We start from the raw sequence: 16,601 nt of genomic DNA, 5'->3' as shown, positions 1-16,601 counted from the left end.
GAAGCACTGCGCCTTCTCGCACAACTAAGTTTAAAAACAACAAAGTTTTAGCAACAAAAACGCAGCCAAACCACAGAAAATTGAACTACACGGAAGTCTGACAACAACGAACCCTTCAGCCAAACTGGTAAGAGGGGCAGAGCCAGCAGCAGAGCGGGGTCAGGCAGGAAAGATCCACCTGACTGACCTGGGTGCACGACTCAGGTGTGCCAGCAGCCGTGGGCGGATCCCAGGTGTGGAGAAGCGGGCCGACCCACTGAGGGCACAAGGCGGTGGAACCACTGAGGGTTGATCGCAGTCACGCATTTGCGCGCAGATAAACCGGTGAAGGAGCAAGCAGTGAGACAGACTGGGCAGGCCCCAGTGGCAGGAAGCGGCAGAGGGAACTGCCATTGTCCCTCTCTGACCCCACTCCCACACACAGCGTCACAAACCAGCGACCTGGGTGGCCCCACCCTGGTGAACAACTAAGGCTCTGCTCCTCTTATGTAACAGGCATGAACAGATCAAAACATGGCTCAAGAACAACTCAGAGCCCCAGAGCTGATAAATCTAAGCGATGAAGAAATAGCCAAAATTTCAGATGCACAGTTCAAAACACTGGTGATCAGGATGCTCACAGAACTGGTTGATTTTAGTCACAAATTAGAGGAACAGATGAAGGCGAAACTAATTGAAATGAATGAAAATGCACAGGAAACCAATAGTAATGGAAAGGAAACTGGGACTCAAATCAAAGGAGTGGACCAGAAGGAAGGAAAAAATGACCAAACAGAAAAGGATGAAGAAACAAGAATGCAAAAAAATGAGGAGAGGCTTAGGAACCTTCAGGACATCTTTAAATGCTCCAACATCTGAATTACAGGGGTACCAGAAGGGGAAGAGGAATAGCAACAAGTGGAAAACTTATTGGAACAAATAATAAAGGAGAACTTCCCCAATCTGGCAAAGGAAATAGACTTCCAGGAAATCCAGGAAGCTCAGAGAGTCCCAAAGAAGTTGGACCCAAGAAGGAACACACCAAGGCACATCATCATTACATTAGCCAAGATTAAAATGAAGGAGAGAATCCTAGAAGCAGCAAGAGATAAGGGGACAGTCACCTACAAAGGAGTTCCCCTCAGATTGTTAGCGGATTTCTCAAAAGAGACCTTACAGGCAAGAAGGGGCTGGAAAGAAGTATTCCAAGTCATGAAATCCAAAGACCTACAACCAAGATTGCTCTATCCAGCAAAGCTTTCGTTTAGAATGGAAGGGCAGATAAAGTGCTTCTCAGATAAGATCAAATTCAAGAAGTTCATCATCACCAAGCCCTTATTATATGAAATGTTAAAGGGACTTACCTAAGAAAAAGAAGATAAAAAAGATGAACACTGAAAGGACAACAAACTCACAGTTATTAAGAACCACATCTAAAACAAAAGCAAACTAAGAGGACAGCTAGATCAGGAGCAGAGCCATAGAAATGAAGATCACATGGAGGGTTAGCAACAGGGGAGAAGGAGAAAGGGGGAGAAGGTACAGAGAATAAGTAGCATAGATGGTAGGTAGAAAATAGATAGGGGGAGGGCAAGAATAGTATGGGGAAATACAGAATCTAAAGAACTTGAGACACGTGGTCATAAACTAAAGGGGGGGAATGGTAGGGGAGGGGTGTGCAGGGTGGAGGGGAATGAAGGGGGGAAATAGAACAACTGTAGTGGCATAATAAAATATATTTAAAAAATAAAAAAAGAAAGTTTTATATACAGTTGGCTTAACAATAATTAATGACTTCAACTTTTTGTTTTTGCTATTGTTAATCTCCTTCCCAGGTCCTAACCCTCAGAATATCTGAATTCCCAGAACTGTTTAGTCTTACAGTACAGTATTAATAGTCTATAGGACTAACATGTGCTCTCATTTCCTTGAACCTTCTGGAGATTCACTTACACAAGCAAAATACCTTATACCTGCTGCAAACTAGATACTTGGGTTATGAACTAAATTTCTTGTCTTTTTTGTTAGCCGTAGTCTCGGAGGAAAGCTGGGAGCCTCTGTCATTGAAATCCTGGGGGTAGAGTACATGGGTGAACTGACCCAGTTCACTGAATCCCAGCTCCAGAGTCATTTTGGGGAGAAGAACGGGTAGGTGATTCCTACTACTTTTCAATCGTAACTTTTATGGAAATACTAAATTCAAATATACACTAAAACATTGAGTAAAATCTGGGCCTATTTTTAGGTTAGCATTTATTCCTCGATGTAATTTTATTGCTCCTTTTGCTTTAAAATATTAGATAACTACCCTGGCTGGTGTGACTCAGTGGATTGAGTGCTGGCCTGCAAACTGAAAGGTCTCTGGTTCAATTCCTGTTCAGGGCACATGCCTGGGTTGTGGGTCAGGTCTCCAGTTGGGGCCATGAAAGAGGCAACCAATAGAGATGTTTCTCTTACACATCGATATTTCTCTCCCTCTCTTTCTCTTTCCCTTCCCCTCTCTGAACATAAATAAAAATTTTTAATAACAAAATATTAGAAAACTACGACCTGTCTAGAGTAGTTTTTCATGTATTTTAATAGGTCGATTGGCACTGTTACTTCTTTTTCAATTGGTTTTCAAGAGAGAGAGAGGGAGACGGAGAGAAACACCAATTTGCTGTTCCCCTTTTTTATGCATTCATTGGTTGATTCTTGTACATGCCCTCACAACCCACAACCTTGGCTTACTGAGATGATGCTCTAACCAACTGAGCTACTGGCCAGGGCCAAGGAACTGTTACTTTGAAGCTTGGGTACATGAGGTCTGTCCGGAAAAAGACCAGCAATTGTTAATGTAACAAGAATGGTTTGTGTGACATTGATGTAACATGGCAGCCAAGGAGAGTGGACTGGAATGTACGTGTGTGAACAAGGACGACTTCACTGTACTGTTCCATGGGGGTGGTAGATGCCGTTGAGTGAGCATGTGTACTGTGTGGCCCTTGCATTCGAAATGACTGAGTAGAGCAACGAATCTGCAACATATTTTGTGTTAAGCTTGAACATTCCTTCTTGGAAACTATTCAGATGATTCAGAAGGCTGCAACTCTGGGCAATTGGTGATGCGCAACTTTATCACAACAATGCTCCTGCCTGTGCATCAGTTCTTGTGCAGAGTTTTTTGGAGAAACATCAGATCACCCAGGTGACTCAGTCCCCCTAAAGCCCAGATTTGGCACCCTGCAGTATCTGGCTTTTCCCAAAACTCACCTTTGAAAGAGAAGAGATTTTAGACCATCGATGAGATTCAGGAAAATATGTGGCAGTTGATGGTGAAGGGGAGAACTGTGTCAGGTCCCAAGGTGCCTCCTTCGAAGGGAATGGAGGTCATTGTCCTATGTACAATGTTCTTGTATTTTGTATCTTCTTCAATAAGTGTCTCTTTTTTTCATAGTACATGGTTGGATACCTTCTGGACAGATCTCATATATAAGTACATCATCTGTGTACGCTGATATTTCCTTAAAACCCTGTATTTAGGCTTATTAAGCACCAAAAAACTTGGAGATATTAATCAGTGGCTTGCTTGGCACCTTTCAAAAATACAAATGACGACTTGGCTTTGGAAAGCATAACCAGCTTTCCTCTCCTTGGCAATCAACATACTGCATTGGGAAGGACAGGGTTTCTGTCAGAAGCGAGGTGTACTTAATTTTGGACAAACTTTTTCATGAAGGGGATGAAAGGGTAATATTATACATGTATTTTGTTTAAACAAGAATAATCATTAGCTTTCACCTTAAAGAGTTTTGCTGGTTTTATTAGATCTTGGCTATATGCCATGTGCCGTGGAATTGAACACGATCCAGTTAAACCCAGGCAACTTCCCAAAACCATTGGCTGCAGCAAGAACTTCCCAGGGAAAACGGCTCTGGCTACTCGGGAGCAGGTAGGCAGGCACTCTTGACAGACATTGCTCCTTCTAAGGGGGTTTAATGGGCATGTTTTGATAACTGCAGAAGATTTAATTAGATGGAATTAATGTTAGAGTGAATCTTTAAGCTATAAAGTATGAAGAGGATAGAAGTTCTTTTTTGTGTGTTGAAAATGGACTAGTTTTCATTGGATTTGTTATTTTTCCTTTTGTCTACCTAAAAAGAAATAAAATGGAAATGATAGAAATTTGAAATGGAATTGCTCATTTTTTGGTAATTGAAAACTTGGAAAGTCTAGGATATTGTGCCTAAGTTTGTGTCATTTTTTTTCTCCCTCAGAGCTGGAACATGCCTGAAATTCACCTGATGGCATGCCAGCAGGAAAGCAAAATGAACATTTTGAGCTAGGACAGGTTAGAGTGCTGAAAAGTTCTATGATCTGTTGATCCTTTGGTTTGGGGGAAAACTTTATTGCACACTTCCATTTGGGAGACAGCTTAACAAATCCACCATCTCGTTCTAAAATAAACTTATGGTTTCTAAGTGAAAGGTTAAAGTCTCAATACTGGTTGTTTTTTTTTTTTAGGTACAGTGGTGGCTTTTGCAATTAGCCCAGGAATTAGAGGAGAGACTGACGAAAGACCGAAATGATGTAAGATTTTTTCTTTATTTCAGGGGTGAGATTTGGGATTTAAATACCAGTTTGAATGTCTTACCTTCTAGAGTAGAAAAGGTAAGCCAGGGCTGAAGATTCATTTCTTTATCCACTCTTCAAAAAAAAACAAAAACCGTTTTTTACTGATGTATATTTTTTAAAGATTTTTTATTTACTTATTTTTAGAGGGGAAAGAAAGGAGAGAGGGGGAGAGAAACATCAATGTGTGGTTGCCTCTTGTGAGCCCTATTGCTGGGGACCTGGTCTGCAACCCAGGCATGTGCCCTGACTGGGAATCGAACCGGTGAATCTTTGATTTGCAGGCTAGCACTCAACCCACTGAGTCACACCAGCCAGGGTTTACTGATTGATATATACATATACATATACATATATATATATATATATATATATATATATATATTTTTTTTTTTTTTTACATACCATAAAATTACTTGTTTAAAAAATTCACCCCAGCTAGTGTAGCTCAGTGGATTGAGCCTGGGCCTGTGAACCAAAGGATTGCGGTTTGATTCCCAGTCAGGGCACATGCCTGGGTTGCAGGCCAGTCCCAGGCAGGGGATACATGAGAGGCAACCATACGCTGATATTCCCCCCCTTCCCCTCCCCTCTGAAGATAAATAAAATCTTTTTAAAAATTCATACATTTATAGTATACAGTTCAGTAGTTTTAGTCTTTTCCAGTTGTTCAACTATTCCACAATTTAAGAACATTTTCATCATCCAAAAAAGAAATCCTGTACCTATAGTAGTTACTTCTGCATCCCTAGGCAATTACTAAGTCTCCTTTCTGTCTCTACAGAAGTGTTCTGGACAGTTCATATAAATGGAATAATACAGTATGTAGCCTTTTATGAGCGGCTTGACATCTTTAAGTCAATGTAATATTTTTAGGTTTTCCCACATTGTAGCATGTATCAGTACTTTATTCCTTTGTATATCTGAATAATATTCTATTATATAAATATTTCTATATTTTGTTTACCTATTCATCAGTGAAGATATTTGAGTTGTTTCCACTTTTCAGCTATAATGAATAATGTTGCTATGAATGTTCATTTATAGATTTTTGTGTAGACATAGGTTTTCATGTCTCTTGCTCCTGTATCCCTAGCAGTAGAACTACTGGGTCACATGGTCACTCTGTGTTTAGCATTTTGAGGCTGTTGCTGCACTATTTTACATTCCCAGCAATGTGAGAGGGTTCTTATTTCTTTATACTTTTGTTATTAGTTTTTAACAATTTTTAGCCTTATTAGTGGGGGTGATGAGGTTTGTGGTTTTCAGGTGCTTATTCTCCATATTCTTTCTTATCCTTTAGGGAGAGATGTCTATGGAGATCCTTTACTCAGTTTTGAAATGGATTGTCTCTTTATTGTGTTTTAAGAGTTCTTTATATATTTGGGGTATAAATCACTTATCAGATATATAATTTGCAACTTTTTTCTCCCATTCTGTGGTCTGGTTTTTTTTCATTGTCTTCAAAATTTTTTTAAATTTATTTTTAGAGAGGGGATGGGAAGGAGAAAGAGTGGGAGAGAAATATCAATGTGTGGTTGCCTCTCATGTGTCCCTTAATGGGGACCTGGCCTGCAACCCAGGCATGTGCACTAACTGGGAATCGAACCGGTGATCCTTTGCTTCACAGGCCCATGCTCAATCCACTGAGCTACACCAGCCAGGGCTCTTTTTTTTTTTCTTCCTTATTTGTTTATTATTTATTTATTTATTGTTCAAGTACAGTTTTCTGTTTTTTACTCCCATCCCAGCCCACCCCCCCAGGGCTCCCCACCTCCCTCCCATTTCCACCCCTCTTAGTTGTTGTCCATGTGTCCTTTATACTAGTTCCTGTAAATCCTTCCCCTTTTCCCCCTGAAATTCCCTCTCCTCTCCCCTCTGGTCACTGTCCCCCTGTCCTCTATTTCAGTGTCTTCGTTTTTATTTTGCTTGCTTGTTTGTTTCATTTTCTTGATGGTATCATTTGATGTGTCCTTCCTTTTTGGAACATCTGGGAGTCCTACATATCAACCGTATACTGGCAGGTATCATCCCAAACTACTTGTATGTGCTCCCTTTTCGCCGAATTGGTGGTGATTATTTGTTTTTGGTAAATGACATAAAGAGGGGTATGATCCCACTTGTGTTGTGGTCCTATTTGACTTTGCCCAGTAAGTGTCACCCTGTTCTCATCTCCATAAGCCTCTATAGAGGCTTCCCATGCTGTTATCAAGTGCAATGCAGTAGGGACGCCTGAGAAGGTTCATCTGTCTTTTAAGCTTAAAAGAACTTTATGCCAAAAATAATTCTAGACCTAGAATATCATATCATTTTACTTTAAAATATTCTACTGGCTTTCCTTCACACTTAACTCATGTGTAGATTTCTTTTATTCTATAATGACCAATATGTTTTGTCTCTAGCTTATTCTCTGACCTCATTTCCTATCCTCTCTCCCTTACTCCTCTTTAGCTTCCACTCCACTGGTCTCTTTCCCTTTTATTTGACACACCAACCAAACTCTCATCTTAGCACTTGCGGACTTGCTGTTCCTTCAGCCTGGAGAATCTTTGCTCTTATATTCTTATTTACTCAGGTCTGGGCTTAAATATAAGAGGGTAGCTGGGGACAGTAGAGGCCTCTACCTTCCCCAGCTACCCTCTCATATCAGCAACCTCCAGCATTCTGCCTTACTTTGCTTTTTTCCATAGCACTTTGTAGTCATTTCTGTTACATGTCTACTTGTTTATTAACTATAGCTCCTACTACAAGATAAGATCCCTTAGGGCCTGGACTTTGTTTTCTTCCATCCTATATCTCTAGACAGGGCCTGATATGTAGCAGGCATTCTCTGATGCTTGAATGGTTTTAGTCAACAAGGATTCCTTTGTAATCAGCAATTTGTATTCTCTCAAGATATGCAAATCTGTAGGTATTTGCAAAATGTACAAAAATACAAATTGTATTTTCACTCCCCAAAATACTGGTTTGGCTGTCTTTGCCTGGGGGTATTTCTTCTCACTAATATCTTTTGATTTTGAGGGGACCCGAATAATAGAATTTTAAATCATCTTTTATTCCACCTCTTGGTCTTTGTTTCTTAGTTTGTTTTGCCTCAAGCGTATTCAGATGCCCTGGCTGGTGTAGCTCAGTGGATTGAGGTTGGGCCTGCAAACCAAGGGGTCACAGTTCAATTCCCAGTCAGGGCACATGCCTGGGTTGCAAGCCAGATCCCCATTGTAGGGTGCATGAGAAGCAACCACACATTGATCTTTCCCTCTCTCCCCTTCCTTTCCCCTCTCTCTAAAAATAAATAAACTCTTGAAAGAATAGATCCACTACTCAATCTTGATATCCTAGCTTGGAACTTCCTTCCAGACAATTACTTATATGAGCTCTTCCTTAAGTCACAAAATAGAATATAGGACTGTAGGTATTTGTTATAATCTTCCTGAGTAGACATAAAAAAGCATTCAGAAGACTCCATTTTCATTTATTCTGTCCTCTTCCCATCACTTATGAAAATTTCCTATTCTAATAATCCATCATCTAAATTAATCTTCTCCAATTTCTTCTATTAAAAAATAGCACAATTTAAAAAAAAGTTTAAATTAAACCTGACTATTTCCAAATCATTCTGTCACCCTAGTTCTTTTAATGTCCTCTTGAAACAGAACCACTCTGGATTCTGTTGCCCACCATTGATAAAACTGTGACTCCCAATGCCAGAGTCTTATGAAAAGAAAAGAAACTATTTATTCAAAAGTTATACGGGTTTTAGCCCTGGCTGGTGTAGCTCAGTGGATTGAGTGTGGGCCTGCGAACCAGACAATCGTGGTTCGATTCCCAGTCAGGGCACATGCCTGGGTTGCAGACCAGTTCCCTGCAGGCCAGTTCCCAGCAAGGGACACATGAAAGGCAACCATACATTGATGTTCTCTCCCTCTCTCTTTCCCTTCCCTTCTAAAGATAAATAAATTTTAAAAAAAGTTATACAGGTTTAGAATAATGGCAGAATTCTACTATTAGATCCCACTCCCTTTAGAAACAAAAAATACCCATAATCACTCAGTCCTGCCTCCTCTTGCCAAAGCAGGTCGGTCAGGGGTACCATCACTCAGGAAAATAGAAGTCTGTAGCTTAGCTGGACAGATTCCCTCCTGTATCCAGTTATTTCCCGTCATTCAAGCTTGGCTAGGCTCCTGCCCTTAATCCAAAACAGCATAGCCCCTCCTCATGGTGGGCCAGTGGGGGTCCTTCTGCATCTTTTCAAATCAGGAGACCAAGACAGCCTTCTCTGCTCCCAAGCTGCATGGTTAAGAGACCATGGCTGCTCCACATTTGGTTTTAAATCTTGGCTCTGATCTTCCTCCATAACCCCATTTCCTACTCCTCCCACAAAGGGTTTCACTTCCTAGTCCTCTGGTTTCTTCTGCCTTTCTCTGCTTCCACTGTTAGTCTGGGCAGTCTTGCCTCTGTGATGTGAGACTCGCCTCTGGTAACCTACCTCCTGGCTGCATCATGGGTTAGAGTCCTGCCTGGTCTCCCTGGCTGTTAACATTATTAACACACTGGCCAAGTTCTTTAGATATGCAAAGTAACTCTCAATGGTCCTGCTCTGATTCCCCTTCCCCAAGCCAGGCTAGTGAGGGATTTGGGGGCCTGTAGCTCAGTACCCCATTATGTTCTCACGCAGTTCAGTATACAGCATCCAGATGCTCATGGTAACTTTAGTTCTGTTTTCAAACCTTTTATACCCACAGAATGACAGGGTAGCCACGCAGCTGGCAGTGAGCATTCGTGTACAAGGAGACAAACGTCTCAGCAGTCTGCGCCGCTGCTGTGCCCTTACCCGCTATGATGCTCACAAGATGAGCCACGACGCATTTGCTGTCATCAGGAACTGTAACACTTCAGGGACACAAACCGAATGGTGAGTTTCTTTCTAGCTCATCTTCTCAGAAGAGACTTATATCCTGTCTTGCTCTAAAATTGCTCTATACAAGCTTTCCAGCTGGGATAGGTTCTTTGTGACTGGCCAGCAGGACCTATTACAGAGGGGAAGGGTCACACACAAAGGAGAGGACACAGAAAACAGAAAAAAGGCAGATTGGCTGCAACTTCTTTGACTATGTTTGGTGCAGTCCAGTTCCCAGGGGCAGGTTTGAGATTCAAAGTGAATCAATACCATCCTGCCCTGGCCAGGTAGCTTGGGTGGTTAGAGTGCTGTCCTGATGCACCAGGGTTGCTGTATGTTCCCCAGTCAGGGCACAGACAGGAGACAACCAATGAATACATAAATAAGGGGAACAACAAGTGGATGTTTCTCTCCCTCTCTCTCTCAAATTAATACATTTTTAAAAAATTTTAAAAAAGAAAAAATACTATCCTTACCTGTATCAATTTGCAGTAGTCTGGGGAATGGCCATTTGCACTTGGGAGTACAGAATTCAAGTTTCAAGAATATAGCACACTTGGGAACTTCTTTCTCAACTTCTTCATTTTTCTGCCTTCCTTGATAATGAAAGTTTCATTACCCATATTCATCGGTAATCTCTAACACCCCAACTCAGTTACAAGCTACACTAGTATAATACCAAATATCATATTATAATAAACTTCAGTTGGTCATGAAAAAATAACTAAACACATGATTGGAGTGTGTTCATTTACTGTCCAGATATTATTTTCAGTGTTGGAGTCCTTTAACTATTTAACATAGCCTGTTACATTAAAAAAAACTGTATTCCAAATTAGCAATGGAAATATAATTATGTGAGGAAAATAAATTGGTTATTTATAGACCTATATTGACAATTATAAGAAATCAGTTTAACTATCTAACTTATTATCTAAATATATGGGCCAACACTGTTATATGTACAAAGACTATTATATAGCCTTTTTTGTTAGAATAATTAACTTTTACTCTCTGGTATATTTATTTTCAAAAATTGAATATTTTTACTGAACAAAATGATAATGGTGATACTATGTTCATATGAAATCTTAAAAATTGACAGACTATAATAGATATTATTCATCAAGAGCTTGAAACCTATTGATAGGGAAGCATCAAAATTACCTGATTGTGAGATTGTCCCGAAGCATGAATCTGGAGGACAGTGAGACACTGTTGTAATCATTTAAAAACAGCATTTACTCTTTACATCTTTGAGAGACTAATCTGTATGTAAAAGCACATTTCATCTTCTGAAATGCAACTCATGCAAAAATTTGCCTTAGTAATTAGACGTAATGAGGAACTTTATGGCAGAAATTTCTTGAAATGCTTCTGTAACTAGGAGAGGTAACCAAAAGCCATTGTGGAATTTCATTTTCCAGAGACTCCAGAGCTGAAAGCCCGTCAGCGTTGGAGTTAGGTGGTGCCCTCTTAAAAACAGGAGAATGGGTGAGAGGCTATTTTCGGGAGTCTTTCTAGTCTAAATATTCTAAAAGCTTTTTTGTTGCCCAGGGTAAAATTTCTTGCCCTAACCAGAGTTACAGCAGCTCTGAAGCCGTAGCTTATGAAAATAATGACACTTCGCTGTCAGGGAATCCCATTTACACACATGTAACTTGGTTCACCAAATCAGCGATTCTCAAGGAGTGGTCCTAAATCAGCAGTATCAATATCACCTACGGACTTGTTAGAAAGGCACATTCTCTGCCCATCCCAGGTTTATCGAATCTCTGTTATGATACACCCTAAAGTTTGAGAGTCAATGCAGTAATAATTTCCTGCTGTGGTAGAACCAGAATCCCAGTGATTTTTTATCATTCAAGTCTATGACCTGGTGCTAATCTTGTTCTTTTACTTTCCATACAGGTCCCCTCCCCTCACAATGCTTTTCCTCTGTGCTACCAAATTCTCCACCTCTGCCCCTTCATCTTGCACAGACATCACTGTCTTCTTGAGTAACGACTCAAGTTCTCTGCCAAAGGTGCCAGTTGCCAGTCCAGAAACTAAGACCCAGGGAAGTGGCCCATCGGTGACAGCCACTAAGAAAGCAGCCACTTCTCTGGAATCATTTTTCCAAAAAGCTGCAGAAAAGCAGGAAGTCAAAGATGCTTCACTTTCATCCCTTACTGCCACTTCCCAGGCCCTCAAGAGCAATTCACCACTGAAGCTCTCCTTACCTTTCCAAACCAGCCGTACTACAGGAATAGAGCCCTTTTTTAAGCAGAAAAGTTTGCTTCTGAAGCAGAAACAGCTTAATGATCCTTTGGTTGTCATCCCTCCACAAAATCTGCAGTCTAGCCCTAAAAAGTTATCAAAGTATTTTCCAACAAAATATCCAGATTCTGCCCCCGTCTGTGAAGAGGTTTTGAAGCTTGAATCCTTTAAAGCAACTCCTGCAGAGATGGATTTGGCTCCAAACAGCCGGAGCAGGCTTGCCTCTTTAACCTCCCAGTCTGCTCCGGAGGGCGCTCAGAAGGCAACTGCCACCACAAGCCTGCTGGTTACTGAGGACCAAGTGCCCTGTGAGAAGTGTGGCTCTCTGGTACCTGTGTGGGAGATGCCGGAACACATGGACTACCATTTTGCACTGGAGTTGCAGAAATCCTTTTTGCAGCCCCACCCCTCACGCCCGCAGGTTGTGCCTGCCAGTTCTCCTCAAGGCAAAAGAAATCCTAAGAGCCCTTGGGCCTCTAGTAATAAACGCCACAGGCCTGAGGGCATGCAGACCTTGGAATCATTTTTTAAGCCATTACCACCCTAAGTGCTGTCCTCAGGCTTGCTGCGCTGTTTTAATATTTTATCTGTAACCTGGGAAATGGAAATATGTTTACTTTTTAAGAAAATTCATAACTATAAAAAATTTATAAGAAAAATAATTCAGTTAAATACTGCATGTAGGCTTTTATTTCTTCACGGGCATGGATTCTAATTTCACTGCAAAGAGAAATGTAAAAATTTGTCTTCCAGAGATACAACTGCTTTGTGTTTTTAACCATAAAGTGTTCAGGGGGGCAGTGTTGTTACTGAACAAGAGGTCCGAGGGAGGGGGGGCAATATTTGGCCCACCTAGGGATGCCAAAAACTGCTACACAACAGGGGCCCCTTCCAAGGACAAAATACTAATATCTACTGGGCTCTTCTGTCCGCCGCCAATTGGAAAGACATCTCTCAATGCCAGAGATTTGTGAAAAGGAAACAAAATGTTTATTTAATGCTATTCAGGCCTAACGCCTCCACTAAAATATATACACCTACACCCACACAGCGCTCCCTTCTCCCACTGTCCCAACTCCGGGTACCGTAAATCAGGAAAAGAGCACACGTCTGTGTTGCAGGCCCCTGGTACCGTCAGCTGTGTCAGGCAGGATCTCTAGTTAATCCAGAGTACTGTGGTACCCTCTCACCTCACCAAGAGGGGGTCCTCACTCTGCTGAAACCGCGTGGCTCTCTCTCTCAATGGCTGCTGTGTCTGCCTTTTAAATCCTCGCACCCATCTTCCTCTGTACCGCTATTTCCGACTCCTCCCAAGATCAGTTACACCTGCCAGTATTTCTGTATTAATACAAGTTTACTGGGCTGCCATCGTTAGTCTGGGCAGTAATCATCCCATGTCCTAGAGCCAATCTTCTCCAAGCTCCTACGCAGGCGCTGTAACTTGGGGGACCTGCCTCCAGTTACATCTTGGGGGAAGTGACTTCATCCCCCTAGCTCCAAGCCTGGTCATAGCCATTTAACATACCCAAGTGACCCGCCAAAGGCTATAGATATGTTAAAAGACAATGCCATGGATTAGCTGCAAGGCTGTGGCTGTACGAAACAGCCCTACATGTTTCTGCTGCATGTGTCCCTTCCCCCCAACTCACACCTGTGGGGGGAAGGGGTGAGGACATCTTATATGTCTCTCCAATATTCCTATACACTTTGAATTCTGGGCACCATTTCAAATCTTTTTTGCGCCCCCCCCCCCCCCGGCTGCACCCTGTATCAGTGTCATATAGTTGAATTGAAACCTGGGCCATGGAGCCTTGGAGCTCTGGTTCCAGACCTGACACTGCCTCTCGTATGGTAGTGTATATGGCCTGGAGCAAGTCACTTTCCTTACTCTCCCTCGTCTTTGAGATGAGCAGAATTGAGATAATGCCTTACAGATTACTGAAGATTAAGAACAATTTCTTAAAGTACTGTAGCAGAGAAGGAACTGAGTAAAAAAGTTTTTAGAAAAATGTCCCCCCTTCTTCTGTGACGGGCTACTCAGCAGGTTCTGAATTTCATACAGGCAAACTGTGTGGATAGCCACAGTTTTAGCCTTGGCCCTTCTACCTCTTGCATCTTGCTCTAATGTACAGGATTGCTACTGGACCACTTAAGGAACCCTGCTTAGACTGGGTAGTCATGACCAGGACTAGATTACCTCTAGAACCTCTCTACTCGCGTGAGGTTGAGCAGCAGCAGCATCGGGGAACTTGTTAAAATTGTCGCGGCTTCACTTCCACCCCAGCTGAATCAGAATCTGTATATTAACAAGATTCCTCAGGGTATATCTTCAAGTTTCAGAAATACTGATCTAGAAGAAACCAACAGCTGGCCAGATTTGTAGAGAGCATTTTCTTAGACCCTAGACTACAAATTTAAAGGGTAAGTACTTGGGCCTTCAGGGTCACTGGTGTGCTCACGTTTCCCTGTTGAAGTGACTGTTTAGCTTAGGGTTTTGAATTGTAGCTTTTTGCTCTTGTCTGCATTTATAGTGCTGTAATTTTTGTCTCTGCTATGTGGAAAGTCAGGGTTTTTTTTTCTTTTCTGATATGGGGGCCCTTGAATAACACTGAAGATGAGCCAAGTTACCTGGCAATGAGGGAGTGCAGAAGCAGGGACAAGGGTGCACATTATCTCCCCTTAGATAGATCTACAAAAATCAACTGCTTTTTAAGCTTATTTATAAACTGCGGGGGGGGGGTCTGTTTTTAGTTTGAAGCAGGGGGAAAACAATTGAAAACCACTAGGTCTAACAGGAAATATCTTCCTCCAAAAATATTTAAATGTCTAATAAAAGACAATATTTACTCTATACATCGTCCTTTCCCTACTAGGTCTGTAGTTTCTTGGAGGCAAGAATTTTTCACAGTGCCTTGCACATAACAGATGCTTAATATTAATTGGATGAAACATATATAATGAAAAATTATAGGTGGTTACTGGGACTAGAAGAATAAAAATATACATACTACTGGGGGACAGGGGGCTTTTATCCTTTCAAATGTTCTCTTGACCTGAAGTGGCTCACTGGAGTTCCTGGAGGAGTGTCATTAAAGTACTGAGATGATTTTCTAAAATTTTTCTTCTTAACCCAGGAAGAGCTTTTAGAAAATTTTAAAAATAAAAATGCATTTTTGTTCTTTAACAGGTGATTATGTGCAGGTTTCATATTTCAAATTCACTTATAACCTAAGAAAAATTGTTTTAATTCAGTGGTGTATAAGAATGAATTATGCCAGGATGCCATCATTTCATATCTGCTGTCGTTGATGGCGGCCAGAAGCCCAGCTGGGGTCCTACCAGGAGCTTATTGATAGGAGCTTGTGGAGAAGCAACAATGGAAGAAGGTATTTAGACTGTAAGTACTGAGAGTTTGAGGATTATTTGAGAGTTTTGGTTTGGATGAGGTCTCTTCACTAACCTACAAACTCTCTAGAAACCTTGGAGACATTTGCTCCTACTCATGTGCAGTGGTGTTAAACCCACGCAGGGCCTCAGAAGTGATGATATTCGTGGCACCTCAGCCCTCCTGCTGACACCCCTGCCCTGGTTGCCTAGCGATGAGCTCTAGCAACAGGGGACTTTTACTTTTGTGCTGGCAGCTGGAGATCAGCTTTTTGGTGGCTCTGCTGCCAACTTTTTGGAGTGCCTCTTGGTATAAAAAGGTACACTTTGTATTAAGTTTGGACTTTACTCCTTCACCTCCCCTTGATTAGAACAATAGTGTGGCTAATCTATTATTTGGTATATATTACTTCTTTACTTGGCTTATTAAGAGAGATATTGTGTTCTGGCTGGTGTGGCTCAATGGATTGAATGCCTGCCTGTGAATCAAAAGATTGCCAGTTCAATTCCCAGCCAGGGCGCATGCCTGGGTTGCAGGCCAGGTCTCCAGTTGGGGGTGTGTGAGGCAACCTGTCAATGTTTCTGTCACACATTGATGTTTCTTTCCCTTTCTCTCTCCCTACCCCTCTCAAAAATAAATAAAACCTAAAAAATATTGTATACTACTCACTGGCTTATGAAATTATAATTCCCACAGTGAACCTGTGCTAAATAAATTGCTGGCAAAGACAGAAATCAGTCTCTGGGCACAACTTCGCTGCCTGCCCCAAACAAAAACCATATAGTTTTTGCTGAATATAACCTTTCCTCATGGCTCAGCAACTGTACAGGAGATAAACCCACAGGAGGAAGTTCTTCAACCGTAGGCTTCTTAGCAGCAAGATGAACCAGTGGTATTTTTAAAAGCAGCTGAGCTTGAGAGGTAGGGAAAACTATCACTTTAATACCCTGGAGGCAGGATGTTCTGGGACCTTGGGCCACATTTATCACTAAACTTTTTTTGAAAAGTTCAGTATTCAAAATGCAGTCCCGCTTTTTGTAGTTGACTTTAACATCACACCCTATTCCTCTACCCACAAACTGTGATAATCAGGTAGGTACTCTGAACAGACTCAGGAAGAAGGGACTAAAGGTTGGCTAGGTGGCATTCATAACTCCAAGAAGCCAGTTTAGTACACAGACCTCACTTCAGGCTATCTGCATTGCTAGAAAAGCATGAGGCTTGGATTACCATGTCTTTAAATTCTACTCTTCATTAAGTAGTTGGCATACTAATTTCCAAATCTCTGACACAGTAGTAGGCCTCCTGACCACTGCAACCATTAGCAAGTGGCCAATTCCTCAAGTGTGGGGTGGTTGCCTATCTCAGCTAAAAGGGTGGCAGTTTTGCTTTCTGTTTTGTTCACTCAAAGAACTATGCAACACAGGCCTGAATGCTTGATCACAGGACTGGAACACTGATCATGTGGAG

At 41.6% G+C, this 16,601-nt stretch overlaps 1 protein-coding gene across 1 annotated transcript in view; it reads left to right on the top strand.

Moving 5' to 3' along the window:
* The window catches only part of POLH (DNA polymerase eta), a 37,835-nt gene extending 21,949 nt beyond the window's left edge, over nt 1-15,886 (top strand). The window contains exons 7-11 of the mRNA XM_037154045.2: nt 2,008-2,127; nt 3,787-3,910; nt 4,483-4,548; nt 9,333-9,502; nt 11,399-15,886. Of these exons, the coding sequence (XP_037009940.2) occupies nt 2,008-2,127; nt 3,787-3,910; nt 4,483-4,548; nt 9,333-9,502; nt 11,399-12,293 (1,375 nt within the window). The 3' untranslated portion in view covers nt 12,294-15,886. The remainder of the gene's footprint in view (nt 1-2,007; nt 2,128-3,786; nt 3,911-4,482; nt 4,549-9,332; nt 9,503-11,398) is intronic.
* The last annotated feature ends 715 nt before the right edge of the window (nt 15,887-16,601 follow it).

The sequence above is a fragment of the Artibeus jamaicensis genome, unplaced genomic scaffold (assembly GCF_021234435.1).
Source record: "Artibeus jamaicensis isolate MK-2021 breed Jamaican fruit bat unplaced genomic scaffold, CSHL_Jam_final contig_484, whole genome shotgun sequence".
NCBI classification, from domain to species: Eukaryota; Metazoa; Chordata; class Mammalia; order Chiroptera; family Phyllostomidae; genus Artibeus; species Artibeus jamaicensis.
Note: the sequence above shows the minus strand (reverse complement) of the source record. Positions and strands in the feature narration are given on the sequence as shown.